General features: G+C 38.6%; 2 protein-coding genes across 7 annotated transcripts in view; one reads left to right on the forward strand and one right to left on the reverse strand.

The window, feature by feature from the left end:
* Positions 1-26,756, reverse strand: part of ME1 (malic enzyme 1) — a 113,743-nt gene that overhangs the window by 85,658 nt on the left and 1,329 nt on the right. The window contains exons 1-3 of one of the 2 annotated variants that reach the window (XM_083608237.1): positions 26,234-26,269; positions 7,210-7,343; positions 3,083-3,232 (exon numbers count right to left, since the gene is read on the reverse strand). In XM_083608237.1, the coding sequence (XP_083464363.1) occupies positions 3,083-3,232; positions 7,210-7,343; positions 26,234-26,254 (305 nt within the window). In that variant the 5' untranslated portion in view covers positions 26,255-26,269. Of the gene's footprint in view, positions 1-3,082; positions 3,233-7,209; positions 7,344-26,233; positions 26,270-26,756 lie in introns of those variants that run through there. The other variant, XM_083608236.1, reaches the window with a different exon arrangement.
* PRSS35 (serine protease 35) overlaps positions 1-26,756 on the forward strand; it is a 152,821-nt gene that overhangs the window by 82,652 nt on the left and 43,413 nt on the right. The window lies entirely within an intron of this gene.

Here is a 26,756-nt window from a genome sequence, read left to right on the forward strand (position 1 = left end):
TGAAAAGAAAGATGTGAAACTATTTAGATATGCAGTTACAGCTGCCAGAATCTTGATGGCCCAAAAATGGAAACAGGAAGAAATGCCAACGAGGGAGGAATGGAGAATGAAACTGATGGAATACGCAGAGATGGATAAATTAACATGTAAAATTAGAGACCAACGCGATCAGAGGTTCACCGAGGACTGGAACAAATTTACAGAGTATATCAAAACTGTGTGTGATCAGGAAATAACGCTTGTTGGATTTCAGGAAGCTTTGTGAAGAGAATAGTAAGGAATGTTGTTTAAAAGGAAAGATAAAATAAGGACTGTTAAAGTGCAACACAATTTAAGGAATGTGAAATGTTGTGAAAAATATGGAAATTGTCAGATAGGTTGATGGAAGTCTATAAGATGTATAAGTTAAATTGGATGTTAAATTGTAATTGGATTGGTTATTATAAATTTGAATAAAAATTAATTTTAAAAAAAAAAAAAGTTTATTGTTGATTTGTGATATAATCATGTTTTAATGAAACACAGGGAAAGCAGGAATTATCTCAATATCAGATAAGTTACCAATGCAAAAATCTATAAAGAGTTATGGATTTGCTGGGATACTAATACCAGAAATACCACAGCAATCCCCAAGTTAGAGGCTTTCTAATGACATAACTATGCTATTCTGTAATTTTTATACTATATTTTACACTATTTTCCTGAAACACTAATACAGAAAGGAAATGGCTTATGTTTCCATTTTAGTAAGATGGGGTTCCCCCCCCCTTCAAATAAGACTTAAAGAAAAATCTAGACGACCTATTATGCCCATTTGGTAACATCAATTTACTCTATTCGGAGGTAATTAAATAATGCTGAGGAGGGACTTCAGTTTTATTATACAGTACTGGTTTATGGGATGGACAGTTAAAACAGGTTCATGAGAAGGGGGAAATGATATTTTAAAAATAATATGGGCATGAGGCAAAAGCTGGAAATAAATTCTATTATGTCAAAAGCCCCCAATACAGCTAAATGCTCAGCTTCATTCACATTTTGAACAACATAACACACCATACTTGATTATATAAAAACTCAGTGTACAACTGTAACACAATAGACAGATTTGCACAGCATGATGCTGACCTGACCTAATTCGCAGGGCTATTATGAGGATAAAATGGAGATGGAGAAGAATCATGTACACCACCTTGAGCTCCTTGGAGGAGAGATGGGATATAAATGTAATAATAAATAATAACAATCCTAGTTAAGCACAGGAGGTAGCCCTGGGAAAGGAAAAGTCCACTGGCCTCTTAGAAATATACAATCATGCTCTACTCTGATGACCTCAGATATCTGAGTACTTGCTCCACAGCAGTCATTTCCTTGGAGCAGACAGCAGTGCTATTTTATAAGAAAAAAGAGGTGCCAAAACTCACCATGAACGCCTCCCTTGTTCTCTTATAATGGCAATGGCACCCATCTGAGAGCTGCCAGAACCAAGTTCCAGCTGGGGGGGGGAAAGCCCTGGCAGAAAGTACAGCCTTTTTCAATCTCTCACTATCAGGACTGGCATGGGAGTTTAGCCTGAAATATGTTGTCTCTGTGCAAATCAACATAATGGTGGAGAGATAGTGGCTGTGGGTAGTTTAACATCATAAGGTTCAATGGGAGATATTCTACTCAAAGAAGCAGACAAATGAGAGCTGGTGACTTCAAAAAGAGGAAGAGAAAAGCACTAGCTATTTCACACCACATCTAGATCCTGATCATGGGGTGGAAATCTGACTGTCTCCAAGGTCCTATCCAATCCTGGATCAGATGGACCAGGAAAGTGCTTCCTCCTAGGCTTCCTGTTCCTTCCAAGGCCAATAATGTACAGAATGTTGGGAGCCTTCCACTTCCAGAAACACAAGCTCACAGAGCTGGCCTGGATCTTGGCACTCCTTTCCCTTGATCAGTGATGTGGGGCAGAAAGGTGTTCTGAACCAGAATATTTTTCAGTGCTGGAAAGTGGCACTCCATGTGGCACTTTTTTCTTCTCAAAGAAGCATAAAATGTTCCAAAGCCCTGCCCTCATTCACCCAACTATCAAATTATTCCTATCACAGCATTTAAAACAACAATACATATTTATCTAGGACAATATAGTGCAAATTATGCAAATTATTTTAACACAATAATATCACACACATCACTGGAATTCAACTGGTTCAGGTTGCCAAGCAGAGAGTCAAAAATGAAAGGGTGCTTTGTAGGCTTGTTTCCCTCATGTTTCTAGCATAAATACAACAATTGTAAAACCCTGATTAGAATAAGGAATTACAATTACCATTAGTATTATGGATTCATTTATTTTCAGAAGTGTTTATAAATTTATAAACAGCAGCAGATCTTTCCCTTTAAGATGAAGTCTAAAAATATAGACTTCTGAGCATTATACGCATTGTGTTGCTCAAACATTTCAGTAGTGGAGTTTATAGCCCCTTAAAAGAGAACCAAGGGAATCACTGTAAACAGTGATACTGTATAAATATACTATGAGAAAACTCTGATAAAATGAAAGAAGGAAAAACTTGGCTACCAACACAACTGGAAGGAAAATAAATGTGAACTGCAGAGGCTGCCTGATATTGCCAAGGGCAATAATAGCATCTTAAAGTGATTTTGAGAGTTCTCATTTCAACATTTTTACAGAAAAATAAATTACAGAAATCAGACCTTTGTAATTTTTATTTTGAAACTGTAATCCACCCTTGTCATTAACAGTGCAAACATTTTTCAAATTATTAAATCAATGTTGGATATTTTATTTTACCTTTTATTAACATACAATATTGGTCCTTCAACAAGTCTAGTTCAATTAGGCAATGTTTAAAAAAATTAGGAATAATTAAAACACTGAAGTACCAGTTTATTTTTGTAGTGCAACACAAATTACAGTTTACCTATGCTAAAAGTACACTTAATGTAGTTTGAATTATCGTAATGATTCCAGTTTTGGATTACACTCAACTATGCCGTGGCGGGGGGAGCAGAAACCAGCCAAAAGGAAGAAAGATACAATTACTTGTATGTGAAGGATAACCTTACATACCTTGGCCTCCGAAATGCTATACCATATTGTTGGCATGCCAGACCCACAGTGGGAGTATAAACAATAGGCATAAATCTTTCAATATCAGAAGTCAGCACTTTATAGAATAGTTTTTCATTTCGATCCTGAAGGCTCATCAGCAGAATATATCTGTGAAAAATGAATTATATAATTATACAGTCATCTAGATGTAGACCAAAAGTGAATTAGATATACATAGGTATTTTTTCAATTAAAGCTATTTTTCATCTCTGAAAGGATGTCTCTTTCAAGTTCAGGGCACATAAACTATACCATATCACCACCAGACTTAAAAAAAACATATTGAAATAAAAGCCTCAGGAAATGTGACATTATGTGGCATAACAATTCTATTATTTTTATTATCTTTAATTTATTCCCCTTATATCTTTGGTGACAGAAAATAAATAATAACACTAGTTTGAATGCAAATTGTCACACAATTATATACTCTAATAAACCAAGGGTGGCTAACTTGTAGTTTTGGAAAGTGGTTTGGCCTTCCAAACGTTGCTGGACTCCCAGCTCCCATCATCCTTGGCCACTAGCCATGTTGGATGGAGTTGGTAGCAGTTGCAGTCCCACAATATATGGAAGGCCACAGGTTAGCCACCCCTGGAAACTATAATTTGTCTGTGTCTACTGCTCTGTTAAGTTTGAGAAGGTTGCTATGATGACTTTGCTATCTCTTTTTTCACCTCCCCCAAGTAACATTTAAGTCTATTCAGTTTCAAATAGAAATGCTTTGGAGAAAAATAGATAATAAAAAATGGTTCCAAAGACCCCAGTGCACAACAAACACTTTTCAGTAGTCATAATGGAGCTTCTACTTACTCTGACCTCCTCCCCTCCGCCCCCGCCATACATTACCATCAGTTCTTCAGGCTGCTGGAGAAGTTGCTCCAAAAGGTCCTGAGACTTTCTGAAGCAACCTGTTAGCAGTGATTGGCAGCTGTGATCAAAATGAAGGTCTCTAAAGCTTCTCTTTCATTTGCTTTATTCATTGATTACATTTTCTCCCACCTTTCTCCAAGAGAATTTAAGGTGACGAGTACACAGGCTTCTCATGTGGTCCCCTATCAGACAATGATCAGACCCAAACCCACTTACGTTCAGCAAGGATGCTGCATGTATTCCTGTGCCTTTCATATAATATCCATTGCAAATGCAGAAGCTCCTTTGGAGACTGGCCAGACGTGTGAGATAATAAAGGTATATAATTGCAGTGTATAATTTCCATTAAAAACATTTTATCCATCAAATGGGAAAATAACTAACATTTTGCACATTCCTTTTTTCCTAGGTATTTTCAGAATTGTTTGCCAGACGTGCATTATTTCATGTCCAATGAATACTTTTACCTCCCCTCCATCTCTGTCTTAGACACATTTGAAATCCAGGAGGGTTTCCCTCTCTAAAGTAACCAAGTTCATAATCTTTCATTCTGAACGATATATAGTTTTTCTGGATGAACCTTTTGGACACACCATTTCATTTCTATAGGAAAATGACAGGTGGAGAATGTATTATGTATAACCTAATCCAGACTATGCCAGACAGTTCAGGCATGCATAGCAGCCAGAGGAGAGGGCTGAAACACAGTCTTTTTCTGAACAGTTGCCCACTTTCGTTTTATTTCTTCATTTTCCAAAACCAGCTGCTTCTATTTAAACCCCTAATAATATTTCATTCTCCTATGCATTTCTTTAGGAAAAAAACTGGGACTGCAGATCCTGCAAAAGTGATCTTTTCAGCAAAGTATGTGGAAAAGACTAGTTTCTTTTTTCTTGCTTGCTTTCTTTTTTAGGGAATACCCTTTAAAAATATAAATGCAAGAAAAGTTTGGATTTTTGTCCCATATCTCATCTGCCACCAAATAAAAAATAAGCAAGCAACTACAGAAATAAAGTGACATCCAACACAATGTTAGCACAAGAAGGTTGCGACTTGTTGTGCACAGCTTAACTGCTACCAAATATAATTATACGAGTTGTGCCAAGTGGTCATGCAACATCTTTCACAAGCACAAAACTCCCACATCCACTGGATTTGGTTGGTTCACTAAACCAAAAATTCCAATTTAAGAAACCACTGTTGAACAAGCAGGCTGCCGCAAGTGGATATAGTCCTTCATGTTAAGAACAGAAGCAAACCTGACTCTTAAATGGTTCAGTACATCTATCATAAACACCTTCTATTAGTAAAGCTGATGCGCTGCATGGAGAAAAAGAGGAGGGGTCAGGCCTCTCCTACTCCCAGTGGGTGGGGGGTATGAAGGAACTTGTGGGAAACATCATCCCCTTCAAAACCACAGGAACCAATAGTTACATATGCATGTTACTCCAAAACTCCTACCAAATGATGGCAGCAGAGAGCAGTGAGCAGCTTAATGCAAAACTGGTGTGGCCTGTCAATTAAGCTAAAGGGAAACAGCTTCACATAGAATTGAGCACAGAGTAAATAAGATGCACTTCCATATCCATTGTGGATGCTATATCTGCACTGCAGTACATACAATGAAATGTGCCCTTGTATGTGTGACAAAGAGTGTATTCCACTGAAAACACTGCAGTGCAGACAGACACTGGAGTGTGCATCAGGATGTACCCTTTATAGGCATGTCAAAGATTTTACATGCCTATACTTCTTACATTTATACTAGCAATATTAAAAACACCTCCAAACAAGCCAATACATGCTTTTTTATTCCATAATTAAGCATTTCACACATATTTTTCAAATGGTGCTTTAATTTTTTAGTGCAAACACCAGTTCTGTCAACTGCCCAACAAAATTATCAATGTTTAGACTTAAATTACCATATAATTGGCTACAAATCAGGGTGAGCGGCTGTTTGTGCACATACAATTCCATGCTCAGAGTAGTGTTCTTGTTCAGAAAGAGGTGCTCAGCACACTCTTTGGAAAATGCCCAAGCATGCAGTGCTTCTCTCTGTTCCTATCATGTTGCTCTTTTCAACCTCCTCAAACAGTCCATTGTGCTGAAGAATTGCATAACTATCAAGTTAACATGAGGACACTGGCCACTGTGATTTGTAAATCAAATGTCTGTATATGCAGATCACACTGTCAACCACTTGGTAATTATGGCAGCATAAATCATTGTTTAAGTCAGGGGTAGGCAACCTAAGGTCTGTGGGCAGGATGTGGCCCAAGCGCCTTTTCAATCCGGCCCACGGACAGTCCGGGAATCAGTGTGTTTTTACATGAGTAGAATGTGTCCTTTTATTTAAAATGCATCTCTGAGTTATTTGTGGGCCATAGGAACTCGTTCATTCCCCCCCCACACACCAAAATATAGTCCAAAATATAGAAAAAGGTTGCTGACCCCTGGTTTAAGTTCTTTTGTGTGAGCTCAGGTGTTGAGATGAACACCCAATAAATTGTATCAATCCTTGTTTAGCTATGCTGACCAAAGAGAGGCTGTTTTTGTAAATGTGCAGAAAGTGAAGACCTCCTTTAATTTATCTTGCATTATATTTGTACAAACTATAAACAAAGGGTGTCATCTCTCAGTTGCACATGAGGCCAATATGGATAACAGAAGTATGAAGAAATTTACCATATTGGCCCAAATATACGTCACACCTGAATATAAGCCGCACATTTAAACCTTAGGGAGGGGGGAGTCAATACCCGAATATAAGCCGCCCGCTTCCTCACTCTCTCCCTTTCTGGCCTTGGTACTACGCTGCTTTGCCGTGTTCCTGGCGCTGTTTGCCCCGCGCTCCTGGCTGCATACTGGGCGGGGGGGGGGGGGGCTGCACTGTGTTGCCAGCAGGCTTTCCACCTTCCTCACTCTCTCCGTTCCCGGCCTTGGGGGAGATGACAGGGGACTACGCCACACTCCTGGCACTTTTTGTCCCAAGCTCCTGGCTACATACTGGATAATTTTTATATGGTTGCAAATATAAGCCACACTTTAACTTTTCATGGTTGGAATTTGGGGGGGGGGGAGTGCAGCTTATATTCAGGCCAATACGGTATAACTGGTTGAATGTCAGCATTCGTCATATTTTCCCTAAAAGCACTTTTAAAAAACAAATATCTGATTCCCTTAAAAATGATTCAAGTTCAAGACTTTACCTGTCCAGGTCAGATGCTTGTCTTTCAAAGTTTCTAAGAACCCTTAAAACTTGAATTTCTTGACTAAGAAAACAAGGAGGTAGCAGTCCATGAATATTCAGCTGTTGTCTCTCTTGCAGGGTGAAAGCCAGACCCTTTACAGAGAGGAGAAAAGTGTTTATTGAAAAGAAGATACATTTAAAATGCAATGATAGTTAGTTTGTTAGAGAGAACCACAGTACACAACATACATGCATCTCTATATACACCCAAGTTTTAAAAATCTGAAGCCAACAAATTTTTAAATATTATTAAACTTGCTTCATGATAGGAGCTTATAATACATCCTTTCAAAAGTACCTATATTTCCCCCCTTAACACTGTATAAAAATGTTTCCTCCAAACTTATAGAAATGGATCCTTTTTGCAGTTTAAATGTGTCCAGATAATATAATGAAACTCTAAGATATAAAAGATCTATTATAAAACACAGTGACACCTACCTACCTGTAAAGATTTTACCCTTTCTATTGTAAAGCAGGTAAGTCTGTTGTATGCCAGACAGAAACTGTCATGGTACCATGGAAAAGTGCATACAATCCTACCCTGCTTTCACTACATAAAGCTGCAATACTTATGCATAACTGACCTGCTGCACGGATGCTGCTTGTCAGGCTCTAATTCAGAACTGAATACACTCACATACATCATTCACAATGTTTCCAGAGCACAATAAATAATGGAATATAGATAGTTCCATTTGTTTTCCAAAACAATGTATGATAGAATCTGAGTTACAAAAAGGGATTTTTGCCCAATGAGATGGAACATTGCAAATTTTATTTTAAAAAATACTGTAGTCTCTATGGGCAGGTGATTACTAATGACTCCTGTTTATTGAGGAGTCATACTGATTTCCTTTCACAAAGCTTGTGCAGAGAATAGATTACTGCCAGTTTTATTAGCCATTCATTTTGATTTGTTTGTTTGGATGTTATACGACAAAGATCATTTATCCTGCATTTATTCTGATTTCCTTGCAGGACGTTCACACGTGTTCCTGTTAGTCATTCATTCATCTCACAATTTTCAATGTATTTTCCCATCACTTTTCTGAACTACAAGAATTTTGAGAACCCCTGATCAAATTGTAAGCATACAGTTTCTCCCTCCCCCTTTTTATTCCTTTGGAGAAGATTAGGCTGCTGCAGAGATCCACTTTACCTACGGTTGCACAAATCTTTTGCATGTTGTAACATGTAAGATGAAGACCAATATTCTCAAAAACATTTTTTTTAAATCCTAGTTTTAGAATAAACTACTGGCTTAAGGTTGCTGTAGCAAGACAACTGAGAAAACCATTCATATTAATACAAAACATCTGGAATATCAAAATAGTTTTCTTATCTTTTGATTTCATGTTTTTTTCAAGCATCCCAAAGATGACCAAATATTGAAAATGGAAAGAATGTGAAAATTTCAGATATTAAAATTATTTAGCATAGTTTTAATAATAACACAATTTTTTAAACTCTTTTAGGAAATTATATTTTAACTCCTGGAGTATGACAGAAGTTCACACCACAGGCAGCCAAATCATGTTATTAAAAAATATTCAGAGGTCTCAGAGGTGAACGTATTTTCCACATATCACTGCAGTTCTTATGTCTAGTGTTCAATTATTTTAGTCAGCTCCAGACAGACTTTAAATCTACATACTGTACTGTATATGGAATGGGAGCACCTTATTACTTGGCCTGCACATTTTTTACTTTCACATCATCACATTTTTAATGAATATGGGGAACTTGAGATATACATTGCTTTTGCTTCTGAGACTCTGCATAAAAATGTATGTGTAAATAGTATGAATTTTCTTCTTACAAAGTTTGATGAATGCTTTACTACCTATTGAGAGATTATATGAACTTGGCTGCTTCCAGACTGTCGCTGGAAATTCATATACCAGCAAATTTAGGCTGTGCAATTAAAGTGGATTTGATGCCCTTGTGCAACAAACCCGCTTTTTTTAAAAGTGGTAATAAGAAAAGTGATAGGAAAGTGTGGAATAACAACAACATCAGGTGGCATTATATAGCCTCAGAGCAATGAAGAAATGTTATATAAACAGCAACATCACATAATCTACAAGCAAATAATGGGGACACAAGTCATGATGAATGCTCAATAAACAGCTTGTCTGGAACAGGACAAATGAGAGGGAAATGGCAAAGGTTCAGTCCTAAAAAGCATTGCTCCATTCCCTTCATTCCCTTTCTCAATTTTTCCCAGAATGCCTCTAGGCCCTACATCTTCAGGGCATTCTGAGGGAAAGTAGTAAGTGGGTGACTGCAGTCTTGGCCAGTGCTTTGCAATACACCACAGCCATAGTAAAAATGAGCAAAAAAACCAAAACAAGAATCACAGCCCACCACCACCTCTGACAAACCTGGAAACTGAGCCACTAGGCTAATGCCAGTCAGTCAGTCAAGTTTACTGCTTATAGCCAAAGGCTGTTGCAATGTATACAATGTCATTCAATAAAATATATACTAGTTTGATACAAAAACTTAAAACATTCACATTGTCACTAGGGTAATGCAGAGAGCCCACCAGGTTGGTCCAAGGTTCCCTCAGAAGGCATCTTACTCAGGACCTCCTCAAACCAAGTTTTGGCCCTTCTAGAAACTAACTACTGTGCATAAATATGTAAAAACACAATTAAATATATCCCCACACTGCCTCATTTTTTTGCCATTTTAAAAGCATCACTTTAATACAGCAATGGTCAATAGGCACACTTCTATGAAAAAGACAATTATATTCTCTCTCTAATCTAGCATTTCTTCTCCAATTCTACTTCCCATAGACTGAAGTGCTCAACGTACGAGTGGGCACTGAACATTCCAAGCCACCTACATTGTACATAAATTAGATTTGGTCAGCAACTAAAGAAAACATATTTATGGAAGTCTTCTGGTAAACAAATACTACATATACAAATACAATTCAACTATTTAAAAGTGACTTGTGTAACATTCATATTTCACTAGAAACTTGCATCCATAAAATGTACAGAACCAACAACAGCATGACAACCTACATGGTTAAAGTGCTCTCCACAGTCACATATTCATCAATCTTTTATAAGACATGATTCCTGATTTAAGCATAAAGTAATATTCTGACACTGAAAATTATGGAAAAATTTTAAAAAATACAAATTATGGTTAAGATATAAAACAAGATAACTGGGCTGAAAGACAGAAATTCTACAACAACCTTTCCAAGAGCACAGCAGCAACTGAAGCAAAAGAGCATTTTACATATGAAACAAAAGGATAAATGGGTCGGATCTAGACTAAGTTAGCTGTCTGCCACTCCCACTGAAGTCTGTCGAACAAGTCACACCATGACTAACATGTCACATTTATATCAACAGTAGAAATTTATTGTTACAAATGTACAAAACTTTTTGGAGTAGGGTCGGGTGGAGGAGAAATTCAAATAAAAACAATTCTGAAGTTTTAAAAAGTGTACTTTTTGTGGAATTCTCTAAACACAGTAAGTTGGATCCAAATGTTTTGTTCTTTGAATGGAATGGAAGGCGTTTCCTTTTGCAGAAGCAAAGTTTTGCTCACAGAAGGCCTTTACAACACAGAGAAACCAAATCAGGTTCCTATATTTTTTCCAAGATAGATTCAACTTTATATTTCATCCCTGAGTTTGAAGTTGTTGCAGAAGATGATGCTTAGTATCTGAACCACAAACCATTTATATTGCCTATAAAAGGGACCAACAGCCCAACCTGAGTCTTTATACATCAGTATTACATGCTTAGGATGAAAAGATAACATAAGGATGTCGTGAAACTAGTTGCTCTATAGCCTCTGCCACAAGCAAATCTGCCAATACAATTTGCCAATCAGGGTGCAAACAGTCTGTGCAAGACAAGCAACATCCTACGGAATACAGACAAAATAAACGGGATACAGAAAGCTACCACTGATGTGAGAATAAAGCTGTAAGCCAGTATCTTGGCTTCTATACTATTTATTGGAAAGCAAAATGGAAATCATTACATTACCGCATATCCCTCTCAATCTTTGTGTTCTTTATCACAAGTTGATTATGATTTCCAAGACTGCAGCTATTTTCAACATAAACAAAAACTTTGGAAGTAGAAACCTGGGGGAATCCTTGAATTTTCAAAAATGTTTATTTTCAAAGGCTATTTGAGTAATAGAGAAAAGACAAACATAAACAAGTTGAAATTAGAACTTTGAGGTATTTTCTGTTCCTAGGAAGGCATGTTGGTACATGATAACAAAATATTTGATTCTGCCAAGAGTTTAATGGTGCTACTTGGGTACATCAACTACAATAATGACAAATTCAAAAGAGGTAGTCACACATTTATCAGCTGCAGCAAAAAAAAAAGAGTCTTATGGCACCTTAAAGACTGACACAATTTAGGATAAACTAGGTTATGTGTCTTGTGTTGATATACACAACTAAAAATATAGAGCTAGCTGATGTTGCGGGACTCTAAGCCCCATGAACCCCAGCCAGCATGGTCAATGGAAAGAGATTGTGGGAGTTGTAGTCATATGTTAGCCATCCTTGAAAAAGAGGCAGGTTCCTACTCTTCAGATCTCTTTAACTTAGAAGTATTAACAGCAGGTATTGTGAAGACTGGTAAGCATGACATGAGTGACTGTCTTAGTGACCCCCCAGGGGCCATAGGTAGAATCACAGAATCATAGAGTTGGAAGGGACCCTAAGGATCACCTAGTCCAACCCCCTGTAATGCAGGAATATGCAGTTGTCCCTTACGGGCATCAAACCTGCAACCTTGGCATTATCAGTGCCAGGCTCCAACCAATGGTGTAGAAGGGCTCCTTGAACATCAGGACCATAATATTTTTTGTAACTATGACAGTGTGACTCAATTCTAAAATCTCAGATTATGTAGAAAGCTGTTAAACCAGAACACTAATAATCAACACAACATTACAATGTAGCTATTCTTATATCCAGCTACCAGAGTGTTAATGTTATGTTTAGTAACTGCTAGTTTGTTCAAAGGAATGGATGTGGGGCCTAAGCCTGAACAAAGGAGTGAGCTGTGTATACTTAGTAATGTGGGGAAGGCACTTTGCACAAACTGTTCTTTCCATGTCCCAGGGTTTAGCAATGGCCTGAAAGCAGGTTCTGGGCAAGGCCTTGGTGAGCTCTGAAAAGAAAGATGTATTAGCCATATATGAAGCTTTTTTTGCCCCACTGGCGGTGAATGTTTTTCAAGACCAGCAGAGAGCCCACCACTCAAACAGTGCAACGATTTCCCCTTTGCACAGAGCACTCAAGAAGATCAGATATAGCCTAAGATTATCAGTTTGCAGGTCTGTCTCTTCCAGGTTAAGTGGGCCCACTGAGGGTGCTATCACCAAGAGTCCCTGATATCACACAACCAGCGCTGAAGTTTTTAAAGCCTCTCACCAACAAGGGACAAAATGCAGATATTCCAATTGGTGAGTGGCTTGACCTTATTCAAGTCTGGAGCATGCAATCCTGTTTCCCTGGTCAGCTTCCTCATGGTCACACCATTATCTGTCTATAAATAGCTGTTCTCGATAGGTAAACCTGTTGAAATCTATACAGTCATACCTCGGGTTGAATGTGCTTTGGGATGAGCGCGTTCGAGTTGCGCTCCGCGGCAACCTGGAAGTAACGGAGCGCGTTACTTCTGGGTTTCGCCGCTTGCGCATACGCTCAAAATGACGTCACGCGCATGCGCAGAAGCATCGAAAAGCGACACACGCGTGCGCACACGTGCCGTCGCTGGTTACGTTTGCTTCTAGATGCGAACAGGGCTCCGGAACAGATCCCGTTCGCATCTAGAGGTACCACTGTAATATAGTTCAGCTTGTCATAAACTCAGAATCTTCAAACATGGAAATATACACCTTGCTTATTTTTAATTTATCTGCTATGATGAGAGAGAATAATGAAAGGGAAGAACAAAATAGGATTCCATTTGAATGAAAACAAAACTGCCTTGGTAAATATTTAAGCTCTATGTTGGGGCCTCTGTCTTCTCTGAACTAACTATTCCAAATGAGAGTATGTTTCCTTATTTCAAGGGTTCCTCCACCCATTCCAAAGGAATGCAGGACAGCTTCAAACCACATTTAAATATTCAATATTTTAAATATCCATATTTAAGAAGGAGTTACAGCTTAATATTCCAGACACACACTGTCCTAGATGCTTATCCATAGCTATGAAATGCCTGCATGCATAGAAGGCATTTGAAATTTTTTTTAAAGGCCAGAAAGGTTGAACTAAGAAATATAACAGGAAATCTGCAAACAGAAGCCCATGACAATTTGTGTGTTTCACAGCAGATAATACTGGATGACCTGTGGTATCTTTAGCAAGGTATCCAAGGCAAAGCTTAGAGCAGTCATAGAAAGAGGAACTTTAAGTATAATCTCCTCATTCAGCACATTGCAAGGGCAGGGACAGAACACTCTCGCCAAAGGTCTGAACTGATTGCTTGTAGAGGGCTTTTGAAATTAGACTGCATGAAATTATGCTGGGGGACATGTACAGAGCCTAGACCTAGAAAACATTTTGAGGGGAAAGGAGGCAAAGGAATTGCAGACCATTATTGGAGGGAGGGAGGCTTTCATTAGTGCAATACTGTATAGGACTATAACATGTTGTGACAGAAAGCTGCAGTAGCAAGAAACATTTGCAAGGGAGCATCTGTTAGCCCTTGGAATCATCTTTGTGTGGTGTAAAACAAGACCCTGCCCTTTCTCCAAGTCCTATGTGCTGGTTTCCTTTTTCATGGGGCTTTGGAAAAGCAGAAAGTAAGAGCAGCATGAGTCTTCATGCTGCTTTTGCCTCTCTAGTGCAAAGGAAAACAGACTCCTCCACCACAGAGGGCAGATTGCCTGAAATGGGATGGGGGGGCGGGAACATTGCTGACATTGGCAATTTGACATGGGAAGTTGTGGAGCCCTGACCCTACAAAAATGATCCATTTTTGTATTTTTGAAATACTTGTCTTGTAAGTTGCTCTAAGAAGAAAATTTGGAGATCACAACACTTCAAACATGTTTCTATTGAAACAAAGCAAAGAATAATGTCACATATGTCTATTTATCTGTTTCACAGTAAGAATAGATTTAGAGAATTGTTATATTTTGTGGAGTTCGTTTACACTTTTCTATCCAGAAAAACATGTTCAACAAGAAATATTTCTACTTAGCAACAACCACTGTAAAAATCACCTATGAGAACATGCTCTGGGTAACATTACACTGGGGGTTACTTGCCTTACGTGTTTAACCAGGTTCCAGATGTGAAGTCGAAATGTAATGCAAGAATTATACTATTACTAGCTTAGAAAAAGATTATAGTCCTCGTGGGACAGAGGTGTATTTCATAAATCTAACAAATAGCAGCATTTACTTTGGTGGCCTGCAGTACTCTGTGTACCAAGCCTTTTCAAATGAAACAAACTTACCATGGGTGAGTGGTCTTGTTTAAAAAATATGGTATACACACACAATTATGGTACACATGCCCATTTCAAGGTGTACCTAGCACGCTCCCACAGCTGGTTTGTGAAATTATGTACACACATTAGCCACAAATTCAATCCACATCTATCCTGTAGTTTGAGAAATACTGATGTGTTTTTTTCCACCAAACAAGTTTCAATCCAATTTGAAAATATAAGTCACACCCATGGGCGTGGCCAGGATTTTTGTTGGGGGTGGGCAGGCCTTTTGTTAAGGGTGACAGAACCTCAGTTAGCTATTTATTTATATTGATTTTTATTGATTGGGAGGGCAGCTACCCCTCCCTGCCCCCTCTGGCTACGCCCATAGCCACACACCCTCTCTGCCCACGCGTGTGGACAGACAGCAGGCAACTAAGAAACACATCCAACCATGCCAATGTGTACAATGACATACAAATGCATTTGAAACACATTCACTGTGCTTAAAGGTGGTGATGTGTACACAACCATAGTCTCAACACTTCCCATTTAGTTGCTGATGTTATATGTCACTGTGCAGAATCTGGAATATAAATCAGCAGATAAATGCCAAACTGAAAACTGTACAACTGGTCAGGTTAAAAGTTTATTCTAATAGCAGCCTTGGTAGATTATATGCAGGGGGCAAATTCACGTTTATGTGTCATATTTATAATGCTTAATTTAATTGAAAACCACAGTAAGGAATGTAAGTGAATAAAATATTAAATGTTAAGACTCCACAGCAATATAAGTTCTCTATAATGATATAACAAGCTACTGTAGTTGCTCACAAATTATTATCTTTTGCTTCTTTAATCTATTTTTTTAATATAAGGAACCTGAACATTTTTAAAGGGCACATAGTACAAATCCAGAAACTGAAGTCAAGGTAAAAAAAATAATTAAAATTTCATCTCTTCCAGTTCTCAGCTCTCATCCAACTAGTAAACATCTCATCCAACACATGTGGTGAGAGAAAGGTTTATCTGTAAGCATCCCTCAGGAGCTGCTCATGGACTAGTTCCAGGCATCTTTTAAAGGCCAAATCTGCTTTATGTTCACACTAATAATCTCCATGTGCAGTGTTTTTTGCTGAAATCAAATCAGCTGATTCACTATTTTCATAAGTGCTGCCTGGTTTTCTTCTTGTTTGTTGTACTGTCTGGAAATCAAGGTCTATTATAAAAATAGCAACAGTGGACATCAGAATTATTAATAAGGAATCTCTATCAACTGAATCTATCAGTTGTATCTCAATTATCATAGAATCAGATGGCTATACTGCTGTAAAACTTTGAGAAACAGATAAATCAAAAGCTGAACTAACTGGCTCACAATGGCCTGGTTCACAAGTAACACCAACTATGAAAAAGTATGAACAAGCAAGCATGCTAGAGTCTAGAGTTCAGGCTGCATGTTTAGTTCTCTCCACACTAACCTATGGTTTACAGTTCTTGGTTTGTCTGGGAAAATTACATCATGAACACACAACACACAACAGAAATCATGGCTTAGCACAGCACAACATAGGAGTAGTACAACCAGGTTTGACCAGGTTTGAGCAAAGGGGACACAATCTCTTCTCTTGGACCCCACATGTTCATGATTAGCCACAGTTTGGCTCAACATGATGTGCAAAACAGTCCACTATGTTTCAGACCAGCCATAGTTAGCACCAAGCCTCATCAAGCTTTTATTTTCATTTAACACCTTGCCATTTTTCCTGAATCACTAGAGGATGTTTAACTTAATGGACTAAACACATAGGAGCTAAAGGAAGGGCAATTAGTACAAAAATCATTTTTTAGTCTGATGTTTTAAGAGGGCAAAATAAGGGCAATCAAGGAAAGCATAAACTAACAGCAGATTGGAAAGGTATTTGTAACTATGCGGCATTTCTAATTTGAGAGTATACTAATTGGATTTATTATCTGTTCTGTTAGACCAGATTAAAACCTTACTTAACAGTGTACATTCCTGTATCAGGACACAAAGTACTGAACATATATTATAAGCGTCACCAAAAGTTCAATAGTAGATCAAACATTTACATATGTAAGAGATGTTTTTTGTTTTATTGGCTCTTACACCTTGTGAAATGTCTTGATGGAGAAGGAGTTGTCCGTCTCTTATAAGGGCCCCAACAACTAACCATCAGGGGGTCTAAAAATCTGCTTGGTTGACAATGAATCAGGCAAGGGTCCAAGAAGTATGTTGGGATCTGCAATATAAAAAACTGAGGAACTCCACTGCCAGAGTAGCTCTTTCTGCAGTCTCCCATAAACCTATCCTGAAGTGTATGTTTAAAACTAGCAGGGAAAATCTCTGCTGCCTTAATTCTTTCCAGTTACACATATCTCTGTATTGGTTTTACTCATTGAATTTATTTACTCAGTATTTATTCATTCATCATCATATATCAATAAAAGCAGACAGTGCAATTAAACAAGAACAAATTGCACATAGAACCAACACTTTGGAAGTCCATGCCTATTGATATCAGGCAGGCACCTTCACTGTATTCTTTCTGGTGGTTCCGGAAGACATTCCCATTTAGACAAACCTATCCAGGTGTTTTGAAAGAATCTGTAGGAGTTTAAATTTATTTTAGTCTATTCTACCATAGTTTTAACTTTCTGTATGTTTTAAATTATGGTTGCAATTTTTTCAGTGATAATGTTATTGTTTACTCTTTTTTGTAAACTTCATTGAGGTTTTTTCTACAATGAAGTGCTATATAAATGTTATGAAATAAATTTATAAATATTTCTATTTATTTATCATATAATCAACCGAGGCACTACAACTGATTACAAAATAATCAAACCTGCCTTCTCCGTCAGCCTAGGCATAATCACCAGTAAAAATTAATGAGCTAAAAAGATTTCACAACCTGAATAGAGAATAGTCTTTGCCCGGCACTAAAAAGGTATTTATGCAGGGGGGCGGGCAGGCAAAAGTCTTTGGGAAGAGCATTCCCTAGGTGCTGGAGCTGGAGTCACTGCTCAGAAAGCCTTCTCTTTCACCACCTGCCAAATTTCTGCTGATCACCAATCCTTCTTTTTCAATTCCACGTATAAAAGAAATTTTAATGCAGTTTGGGTAGAAAAAGAGTAAACTCATTTTCCACACTGACAAATTCCTGTTTAGGGTATATTATGCAAATCTTCCATATGATTATGTCCTCCTTAAAAGATATGTGTAAAATATTGGAAAGCAATCTAGTTCAGTTGAAAGAAACTAGGACTTGCACCAGGACTGAAATTTCAGTTTAGCCATAAATCCTTTCAATAATCTGGACAAGACATACTCTCTTAGCCTCTGATTTCCATCAGAAATGGGAATAAAAGGTTTGTCATCAACATGAACAGCTATGCTGTATAAAGAAGGCCATATAAATTAGAGACAAATTCATGTTTCTTAACTGATAGCAACAAAATTGTAAATGTCATATACTGGGAGATAATAGCACGTCTTGTTTCTGAATGGTTTTTATAAGATTTGTGACACAGCTGTAATGCATAAACTAACATATTATATTTGGTCCTATGTGTATCATGTGTTACAGCAGTTCCATGTGAGTTTCTTCATTCCCAGCAGTGGCCACAAGGAGCAAGAAAATAATATGCTAATGCTTTATTTAGAACTTTTAATGTCCCTGTAAATTAAATCAGAATTATTATCACTCTATCACAGAAGGTGGAATAAGGCTGAGTGAATGTCTTGTATAATACCACCTAGTGATGATACCAGTGGTGTCCTGATCAGTCTCTTAGTCACTGTTGTCTGATGGAAACGACATAGAAGTGATTTTGACACATGTGGAGAAATGGCTGGATAGATTTGCAGAGCTGAACTACTATTCCATTTACATTTAGTTTCAGAAATGTTTTATTAACAACATATCTGGTCCAGTCTTTTTCTCCTTCCATAGTAAATCCAATTCCCTTGGCCACCTCTTGCTCTTTCTTGAGCATTCTGTCTTTATTTTGCCCCACAGTGTGCTGTATTTTTTTATTTTTTTAAAGCATAGTTGTAATCTTTGGTCCCAGTGTTTTCTGACCTCTATTTTGGCGCAGCTCATTAAAGTCAGCTACCGTCTGTGTAGTCAATGTTAATATCACAAAAGGGGATCAGACTTGATAGCATTGAATCTCTTCCAACTGTATGACTCTTTAAATCTCCCAGTCCTGCCATTCTTAGTAAGATGATGTGGGGCAAGCAGGCGCCTGGAATATCTTTAAGTTAGATCATCCTATTATATCTTCTGAGAGTTGACAAAGAACAAAAAAAGTTGAAAGACTATTATTTTGAACAAATGTTGTCTACCAACTTTGAGAATGCTTTGGCAGTGGAAAGGCAGGATATAAGCTTTCTTATTAGATAAGTAACTAAATAAGCAATGGAGCTGTTAATCTAAATGGTGTATCTTCAGTTCATAAAATATTATTTAGCCATTTCCCCCAGTGCTGTTAAACAGAGATGAGAATATCCTTCAGTTTTGATGGTATTTTTTCGAAGTGGGTAAAGTTTTCTCATGTTAGTGTTGCGTGTTTCTTTGAAGTAAACAGATGTTTGCAAAGAAAAGTCATAGAATCATTGGAAGGGACCCTAGGGGCATCTAGTCCAACCCCCTGCAATGCAGGCATCTCAACATGCGGTGCACCATCCAATTTGAAACCATACTGGACCCTGCTTAGCTTTGCAAATGTGCTAGCAGTTTTATTGCTGCACCACTAAGAGAACTAGTTACAAACTGTTATGAAATGGCGAGGGAACCCATAAAAGCTTGGCTCCAGCCTAAGAGCAGTATTTGAAGGTGTGTCTATACCATGGGTCAGACGTACTGTATTGTTGGATAGTACATGTTTGTTAAGGTAGAACAGGGACTAATTTCTCATTACCGCTAACATGCTGGCTGGAGTTCATTGGAGTCAAACAACTGGTGGACAGCACCATTTTGGCTATCTCTGATTCAGTGGGAATTCTAGTATGTAGATGTTGCAATGCGTAGAGAAATATATTAGCTATGTAGCCAATCTTTTCACATTTAATATCTTTGACTATTGTAGAGGTTTTTTTAATCTTGAAATACGCCACTGTGTGTGTGTTGTTAGTGTGTTTGTAGTGAAATTGTGCTGCTGCAGCAGCAGTGTGTTCTAGTGGCTAAATTTTTGGAATTGTACTTGTACAGCCTAATTTCAAGTCCCCGCTCAGCCAAGAAGATTGCTGGAAATTGCTGGGCTGTTTATTGCCGGTTGTTGTAAAGATAAAATTGGAGTTAAGGAAATCATGTATGCCACTTGAGCTCTGTGGCACCCTTCTTTCAAACTGAAATGGCTCAAGACATTTTGCAGGGCAGTTTTTTCTGCTTTCTGTACTTTTGCTCACCTCTTGTTGTGTAGTAGGGACGCGGGTGGCACTGTGGATTAAACTACAGAGCCTAGGACTTGCCGATCAGAAGGTCAGCAGTTCGAATCCCCGCGACGCGGTGAGCTCCCGTTGCTCGGTCCCTGCTCCTGCCAACCTAGCAGTTCGAAAGCACATCAAAGTGCAGGTAGATAAATAGGTACCGCTCCAGCAGGAAGGTAAACGGTGTTTCCGGCGCTGCTCTGGTTCGCCAGAAGCGGTATAGTCATGCTGGCCACATGACGCCGGCTCCCTCGGCCAATAAAGCAAGATGAGCGCCGCAACCCCAGAGTCGGTCACAACTGGATCAGGGGTCCCTTTAGCTTTTACCTGTTGTGTAGTAGAATTAAGGTTCTACTTGCTGCAGCCAGAGAGGTGGGCAAGAAAAGTGGCAGATCCCTAAATCTCAAACAGCTACTTGTAAGGATTCACGGGTGTTCTTCCTGCCCTTGCCTAGAAAATGATTATATTTTTAAAACAGTGGCCAGTCCCTTTTTTTGCCTTTTTAAGGGACTTTTGGTGTTTAGGTTGTGTACATGTGGCTATTTAGAATGGAAAAATGGATTTGTGTGCATGTTTATCATGACATGCACATTATGTCCTCATCTAAGTGGCAGACTTCACACACCCCACTTTCATTTGGATTTTCCTGTTCTGTGGATAGAAAAAATAAAATGTAAAATTGGCCCTTTTGAGTACTATCTAATTACCCCTCACACACACCAAATTACTTGAAGGGGTCTAAGTAGGAATAAATTGGTCAGATTATTAACTAGTTGGAATAAATGGTTATTGTTATATAAGTGGTAGCTGTTGTCACATGTTGGAATATAGCTTCTCAGCCGTTTTATATCTGGTATGATTTACCATATTGAAGACCCAAGTGGCATCTAAAAACTATGTCAAAATTATTTAGAGAATAAAGCCACTTCAGAAAACTGAAGGCTGTTTGAGATGCAGGCATCTGGAATCTAGGTCAGTCCGCAATCACATAGAACAAATTCCTGGCCACTTTGGTAATATTGTTTTAAACAGCATAGGGAAACAAATGAGAAAAACCAAGACTTATTCTCAGTTTTTCTCAAAGCTGTCAGACAGTACTCTCCAACTCTTCTAGTCTGTGTCACTCGAATAGTCCATCCTTCCATGTCTACACACACGGAGAAAACATGGTGTGATCACCCCACAAATTACAAACTTGTAGTGTATTAGAGGCCAACATAAGAAGCATGAGTTATTGTAGGTCATTATTCTATTCTATTTTTTAAAATTAACAATGTATATGTACACGCACAAATAATTAAAAACCAATACTACACATTCTACCACATTCTTAAAAATTAAGATACAGTAACATCTTAACAAACCTAGAGTAATTCATTAGACATTAACAGAGAATATGATGGCGTATAATCACTAAATTTATCATTAAAAAAATGAAATAATGTTGATCATTTATCAACAAACTAATTTTCATACATACAATTTTCACAAGACCAAATATAATGTATGATTGGAAACATGCCTTGTAGAAGCAGCTAGGGCACGGGCAAAGTAATAGCTAAACTAGTTCCAGGTAGTGGACAGTCAGAAAGTGTGAGAATCAATCCTCATCCTCATCCCTTCTGTAGTGGCAATACAACAAAGAAGTGTTGTGGCCATCAGGGCCACTGCTGGGGGCAGATCTTAAGAAGAGGAAACTCAATTATTACTCAGTTTTTCCAGTTCCCTGTGATTAAGATACAGAAGAGAAGCAATATTTAATCGTAGGATGGGTCAGATGCTAGTCTTACACATATATCTGGCAAAACCAGATATCACGTTTGGGTAAGAGCGCTCCCAAACAGTTGTCTGCAATATATTATTGCTAGTCTTCTTCCTGCTTTCCTACATGCACCTCAAAACATTATGACTTTTTACACAAAAATTGTACAACCACAATCATTTTTACTAGCCTTCTGCCTGTGTTATGACTCTTTGTAGCATGTTCACAGTGTGAAAAGAACACTGAGCATTTATATAGTGCTTTTGGTGTTTATTGCACTTGCATCTTTTCAGTAATCCCTACAGTAACCTTGTAAGGTATTTTGGGATTTTGTTTCTTATGAACCTGTGGCCCTCCATATGTTGTTGTTGGACTGCACCTGTCATCAGCCCCAGCCCCAGCCAGCATGGCCAAATAGTCATGGATCATGCAACTTATAGTTTAGCAACATTTGGAAAGTTCCTTAACTGCATCCTAATATTAGAGCTTCAGTAATACTGGAATCTGTAGCATCAATTGTAGCTGTAGCAACTATGATTCATGGCCCATTTCACACCCTTGTGAATGATGAAGACAGATCCTCAAAGAGTAAAAGTCATTATTTTATGTACATTAAGAAAACCTGGAAGGTTAGGTTTGTTTTGCTTTTTCTCTCCTTCACACATAATACAATAAATGAAATAAAACGTGCACAGTGGCCCATGCAAAGTTTTAATTTTTAATACCCCTGCTCTGAAACATTTTCAGGAGAGACATAAAATAAGCACTCACCTCCAAAAGAAACAGAAGCTACAATACCACTTCAACGGCATTTTATTGAAGCAGTATCAAACTACTTTCCTGTTACAGTATTCCCAAAAGGAAATAGAATTCTCCTTGAACATTTTCTATCTTAAGAAATTACTGAAGGCCAGGCTCCCTTCCTGCCTGAAGAAGTATGAGCCAGCTCAGCATATCTAACTTTTAGATTCCCCCAGAAAAATAGGCATTTTACAAAGAGGTTAAGAAGATTAGGTCCCACTCTGCAGAGCTTTTGGTTTACATATTGACATTCTGTCTAGACCTGGGATTGTCAGACTCTGTAAACCTTCCCCAAATTAAAAAAACAACACCCTGACCACGCCTCCCCCTAAATTCAACCAAGGGCTGCTGCTCATGTTACCTTAGGACAGATACACAGTACTGTAGATAGATTCTATTCTCATATTTCATATGAACATTTACCAAAACATTTGAGGAGGAAACTTCCACATTATCCCAAGGTAAGGTCCACAGATTTTAAGGCACCTGTAACTTATACAGTGGTACCTCGGGTTAAGAACTTAATTCGTTCTGGAGGTCCGTTCATAACCTGAAACTGTTCTTAACCTGAAGCACCACTTTAGATAATGGGGCCTCACACTGCTGCCGCCACACAATTTCTGTTCTCATCCCGAAGGAAAGTTCTTAACCCAAGGTACTATTTCTGGGTTAGCAGAGTCTATAACCTGAAGTGTATGTAACCCGAGGTTCTCAGACTTAATCCATTCCAGAAGTCTGTTCCAAAACCAAAGCGTTCCAAAACCAAGGCACACTTTCCCATAGAAAGTAATGCAAAATGGATTAATCCGTTCCAGACAATTAAAAACAACCCCTAAAACAGCAATTTAACATGAATTTTACTATCTAACGAGACCATTGATCCATAAAATGAAAGCAATAGACCAGGTTACAATCTACAGTACTACCCAGTATAAAAAACTGGCAGTGATCTACCCATTGCCATTAGAGGGACGAGCGCACAGGGTGCGTGAAGGGGGAGTTCGGGGGGGGGGAGGAAAGGGAGGCAAAAGTTATCTCTCTGAGGAGCCAGTCGGCTTCTCTCTCCCTGCCCCCGGGCCAGCCTTTCTGGATCCCTACACACACACACACAGCGCCCCTTCCTCACCTTCTTCAGGGCTGTCAATCAATTATTTGTGGATGCGGCAAGGGCTGCTTTGGATTGGCTGCTGCTTTGTCAACCGGGTGGATTATTTGTGGATGTGGCAACAGCTGCTTTGGATTGGCTGCTGCTTTGTCAAATGGGCAGGTTATTAGCGGATGTGGCAAGGGCTGCTTTGGATTGGTTGCCGCTTCGGCAATTTTGCTTGCGTCCCCCCATTTTCTGAGGGGGCCCCCAATAGGGGGCATCTTATACATGAGGGTGCCTTATAGACAGAAAAGTATGGTATATCAAATAAATCACTTCTACAAACAAAAAATAAACAGGGCCCAGAATTTCATAACTGTCCTCCAGTCTAACATAGCAACTCTGCAGGTGTGCTCTTCACAACGACTTTCAGCTAAAATTACTCCTCTTCATGCGATAGCTTCCCATATTAAACTGCACATAAATAGGATTCCATTTTACTTCTTAGATCAAGAGTTTTAACACCATCTACTTTTTTAAGATATTTTTTTTACTGGATACTGGTTTGTTATTCCTACTTTTCCTTACCCTCCAAAACCCTCAGTCAGGGCTAAATGACTGGCAGCTCATTATCTTCTTGGGAACAACCAGTATCCAATGTTCTTTCCTTTGTTATGAGCTAATGAACCTACAACAAATAGCTAAAATGGTAACTGTTTGTATCTTACACAGAGGTCTTTTCTAGAAACATCTGATTTTATCTTAACTGCCATAGTAAAACCAGCTCTAATCCAAACTAGTCAGCGCTTGCCCAAGGCATTTTGCTGCAGAAGCCCAAGCAGCAAATGGTTTCACGCCCTAGTCAACCAGTCAAGTTATTTTGGCACCCAAGATGGAAAATTCTAGAAAAGCCTTTTCCTTGCAGTAAAAATATAGTGCTGTAATAATAAATCAAATTAAAAATTAGCCATCTTTTCATGACACTAAAATCAGTTGCCTGAGACAGTTACTAAACTCTGCCTAACAATAAGGTTGGCCCTGTGTAATAGCTATGAAATGCACAGAGGGCTAAAAACTCTATACAAGGGGAACTTATACTCCCACCCTTTTTTAATGGAAGGTGTGGGGGCAGCACACAGGTATAAATAAAATAGAGAAGATTCCAAGAGTTTATCAAATGGCACAGATTTTAAGGATGAGAGACTGCCATTCATTCCCAGTGATGTTATGGGCAGTACTGAATTGCAGAACCACATTCCAAACAGCACTTACTATTTTATTCTGTTCTATTCTATATTCTATTCTATTAATTATACTATATTAGGCATCCCCATGGAAAAAGTAAACTGGTTTGAGGTTTTATTACGATCAAGCGGTATATAAATTTTGTGAAATAAGAAAAAACTTTTGAATGGTCAGCGGAGGTCCTGTCAGCGCAACTGCATGACTCCAACCTCACCACCAGTCTGTCCCTATAGTCATAATAGTGATATGGTTTGAGATTACCATGCAAATCTGCACATGCTCAAAGTTTATCAGGGTTGATAAACTTTTGTTTGGTTGGTTCTAACATATTTGGACTTTAGAAGCAGTTGTAAAGCACAGAATGGGGGTACAAAATCTGTGCTTCACAACTCATTTTGCCATCCATTAGGAACATAGGAAACTGCCTTATACCAAGTCAGATCATTAGTCCATCTAGCTTGCTATTGTCTACTCTAACTGGAAGCAGCTCTTCAGGGTTTCATACAGGAGACATTCCCAGTCCAATCTGAAACAAAAGAACCTTGGACCTTCAGCATGCAAGCGGATGCTATACCACTGAGCTTCAGTTCCAGCCCTTCCAAAAGCCATGCACATAGCTGTCTGAAAACAGAAGGGGGACATAAGACTAGTAAGTCGAGGGTCTAAAACTCTAGCTGAACTACTGTCTTCCAAGAAAACATGCAGAGACTATGTTGATAATCCAACTTCCCACCACCTTGAAGTAATGCACAAAAGTGGCCCCAACGTAACTCCCCAAAGTACTCCATAGGTACTTCTATTCAATGGGAATATATTTCTTTTCTTCCTCACCCCTTTTTTTACAATCCACCATGTGCTGAGTAATAATTTCCTTCATGGTGCTTTTCTAAATGTTTTAGACAAGTTTAAGACCTTTGAAAAGATATTTAACTTCTTGATTGATAAAACAGCTAAGTTGGACTTGATTCTCTCTTCCTTTTGTAACGTCCTACTCCTCTACTTCTGTGCATTTCATACGCTTCTCTTTGCACACACGCACCCCAAAATAAGGATATCAGAGAAGCATATCCCTTTAGTGATTTCACACTCCATGTATCTTTAAAACAACACACCCCATACATCTTTAAAACAATTCTCTCTTTCTGTAACTTGTTCAGTTTAGAACAAGTTTAGAACTTACCCGACAGCTGTGACCATTCATATCCAATGGGCTGGTGGAGCTGGAGCCACTATACAGAGTGTTGCCTGGAAGGCAGTAGGTAATGGAGAGAAATGGCACAGGGATTTTTTAAAGTGCGTCTCCTATTAAATAGTGTGGTCTGACTCTGGAAAGGCAATAGCACCACTTGATCATGACCAAGGCACTCGCAGATTTTGCTGAAAGAGTCAATTTTTACTGCCAGGAACAGACAGCTGACTAGAGCCAAACTGCTGCTCCACATGAGGAAATCACGTTGTGGCCAGTGGCCCGAATAGCTTGGCTGTAGGAAAGGAACAAGGTGCTCGTGTCCTAAGGGTCTGGGCAGACACCTCTTTAATGTTTGAAGTGACTGTCCCTTGAACAGCAGTTTGCTCTGCCAGAAAACCATCTCCCTCTGATTGCAGCGCCTATCATAAACCTGTCAAGGACAGAGAAGCAAACTGGGGCGGTTGCTGTTGGACCAGCTGGCAACCCTGCGCGAGTGTAGACAATTATGAAACTT

The sequence above is a fragment of the Podarcis filfolensis genome, assembly GCF_964270895.1.
Source record: "Podarcis filfolensis genome assembly, chromosome: 3".
Lineage (NCBI taxonomy): Eukaryota > Metazoa > Chordata > Lepidosauria > Squamata > Lacertidae > Podarcis > Podarcis filfolensis.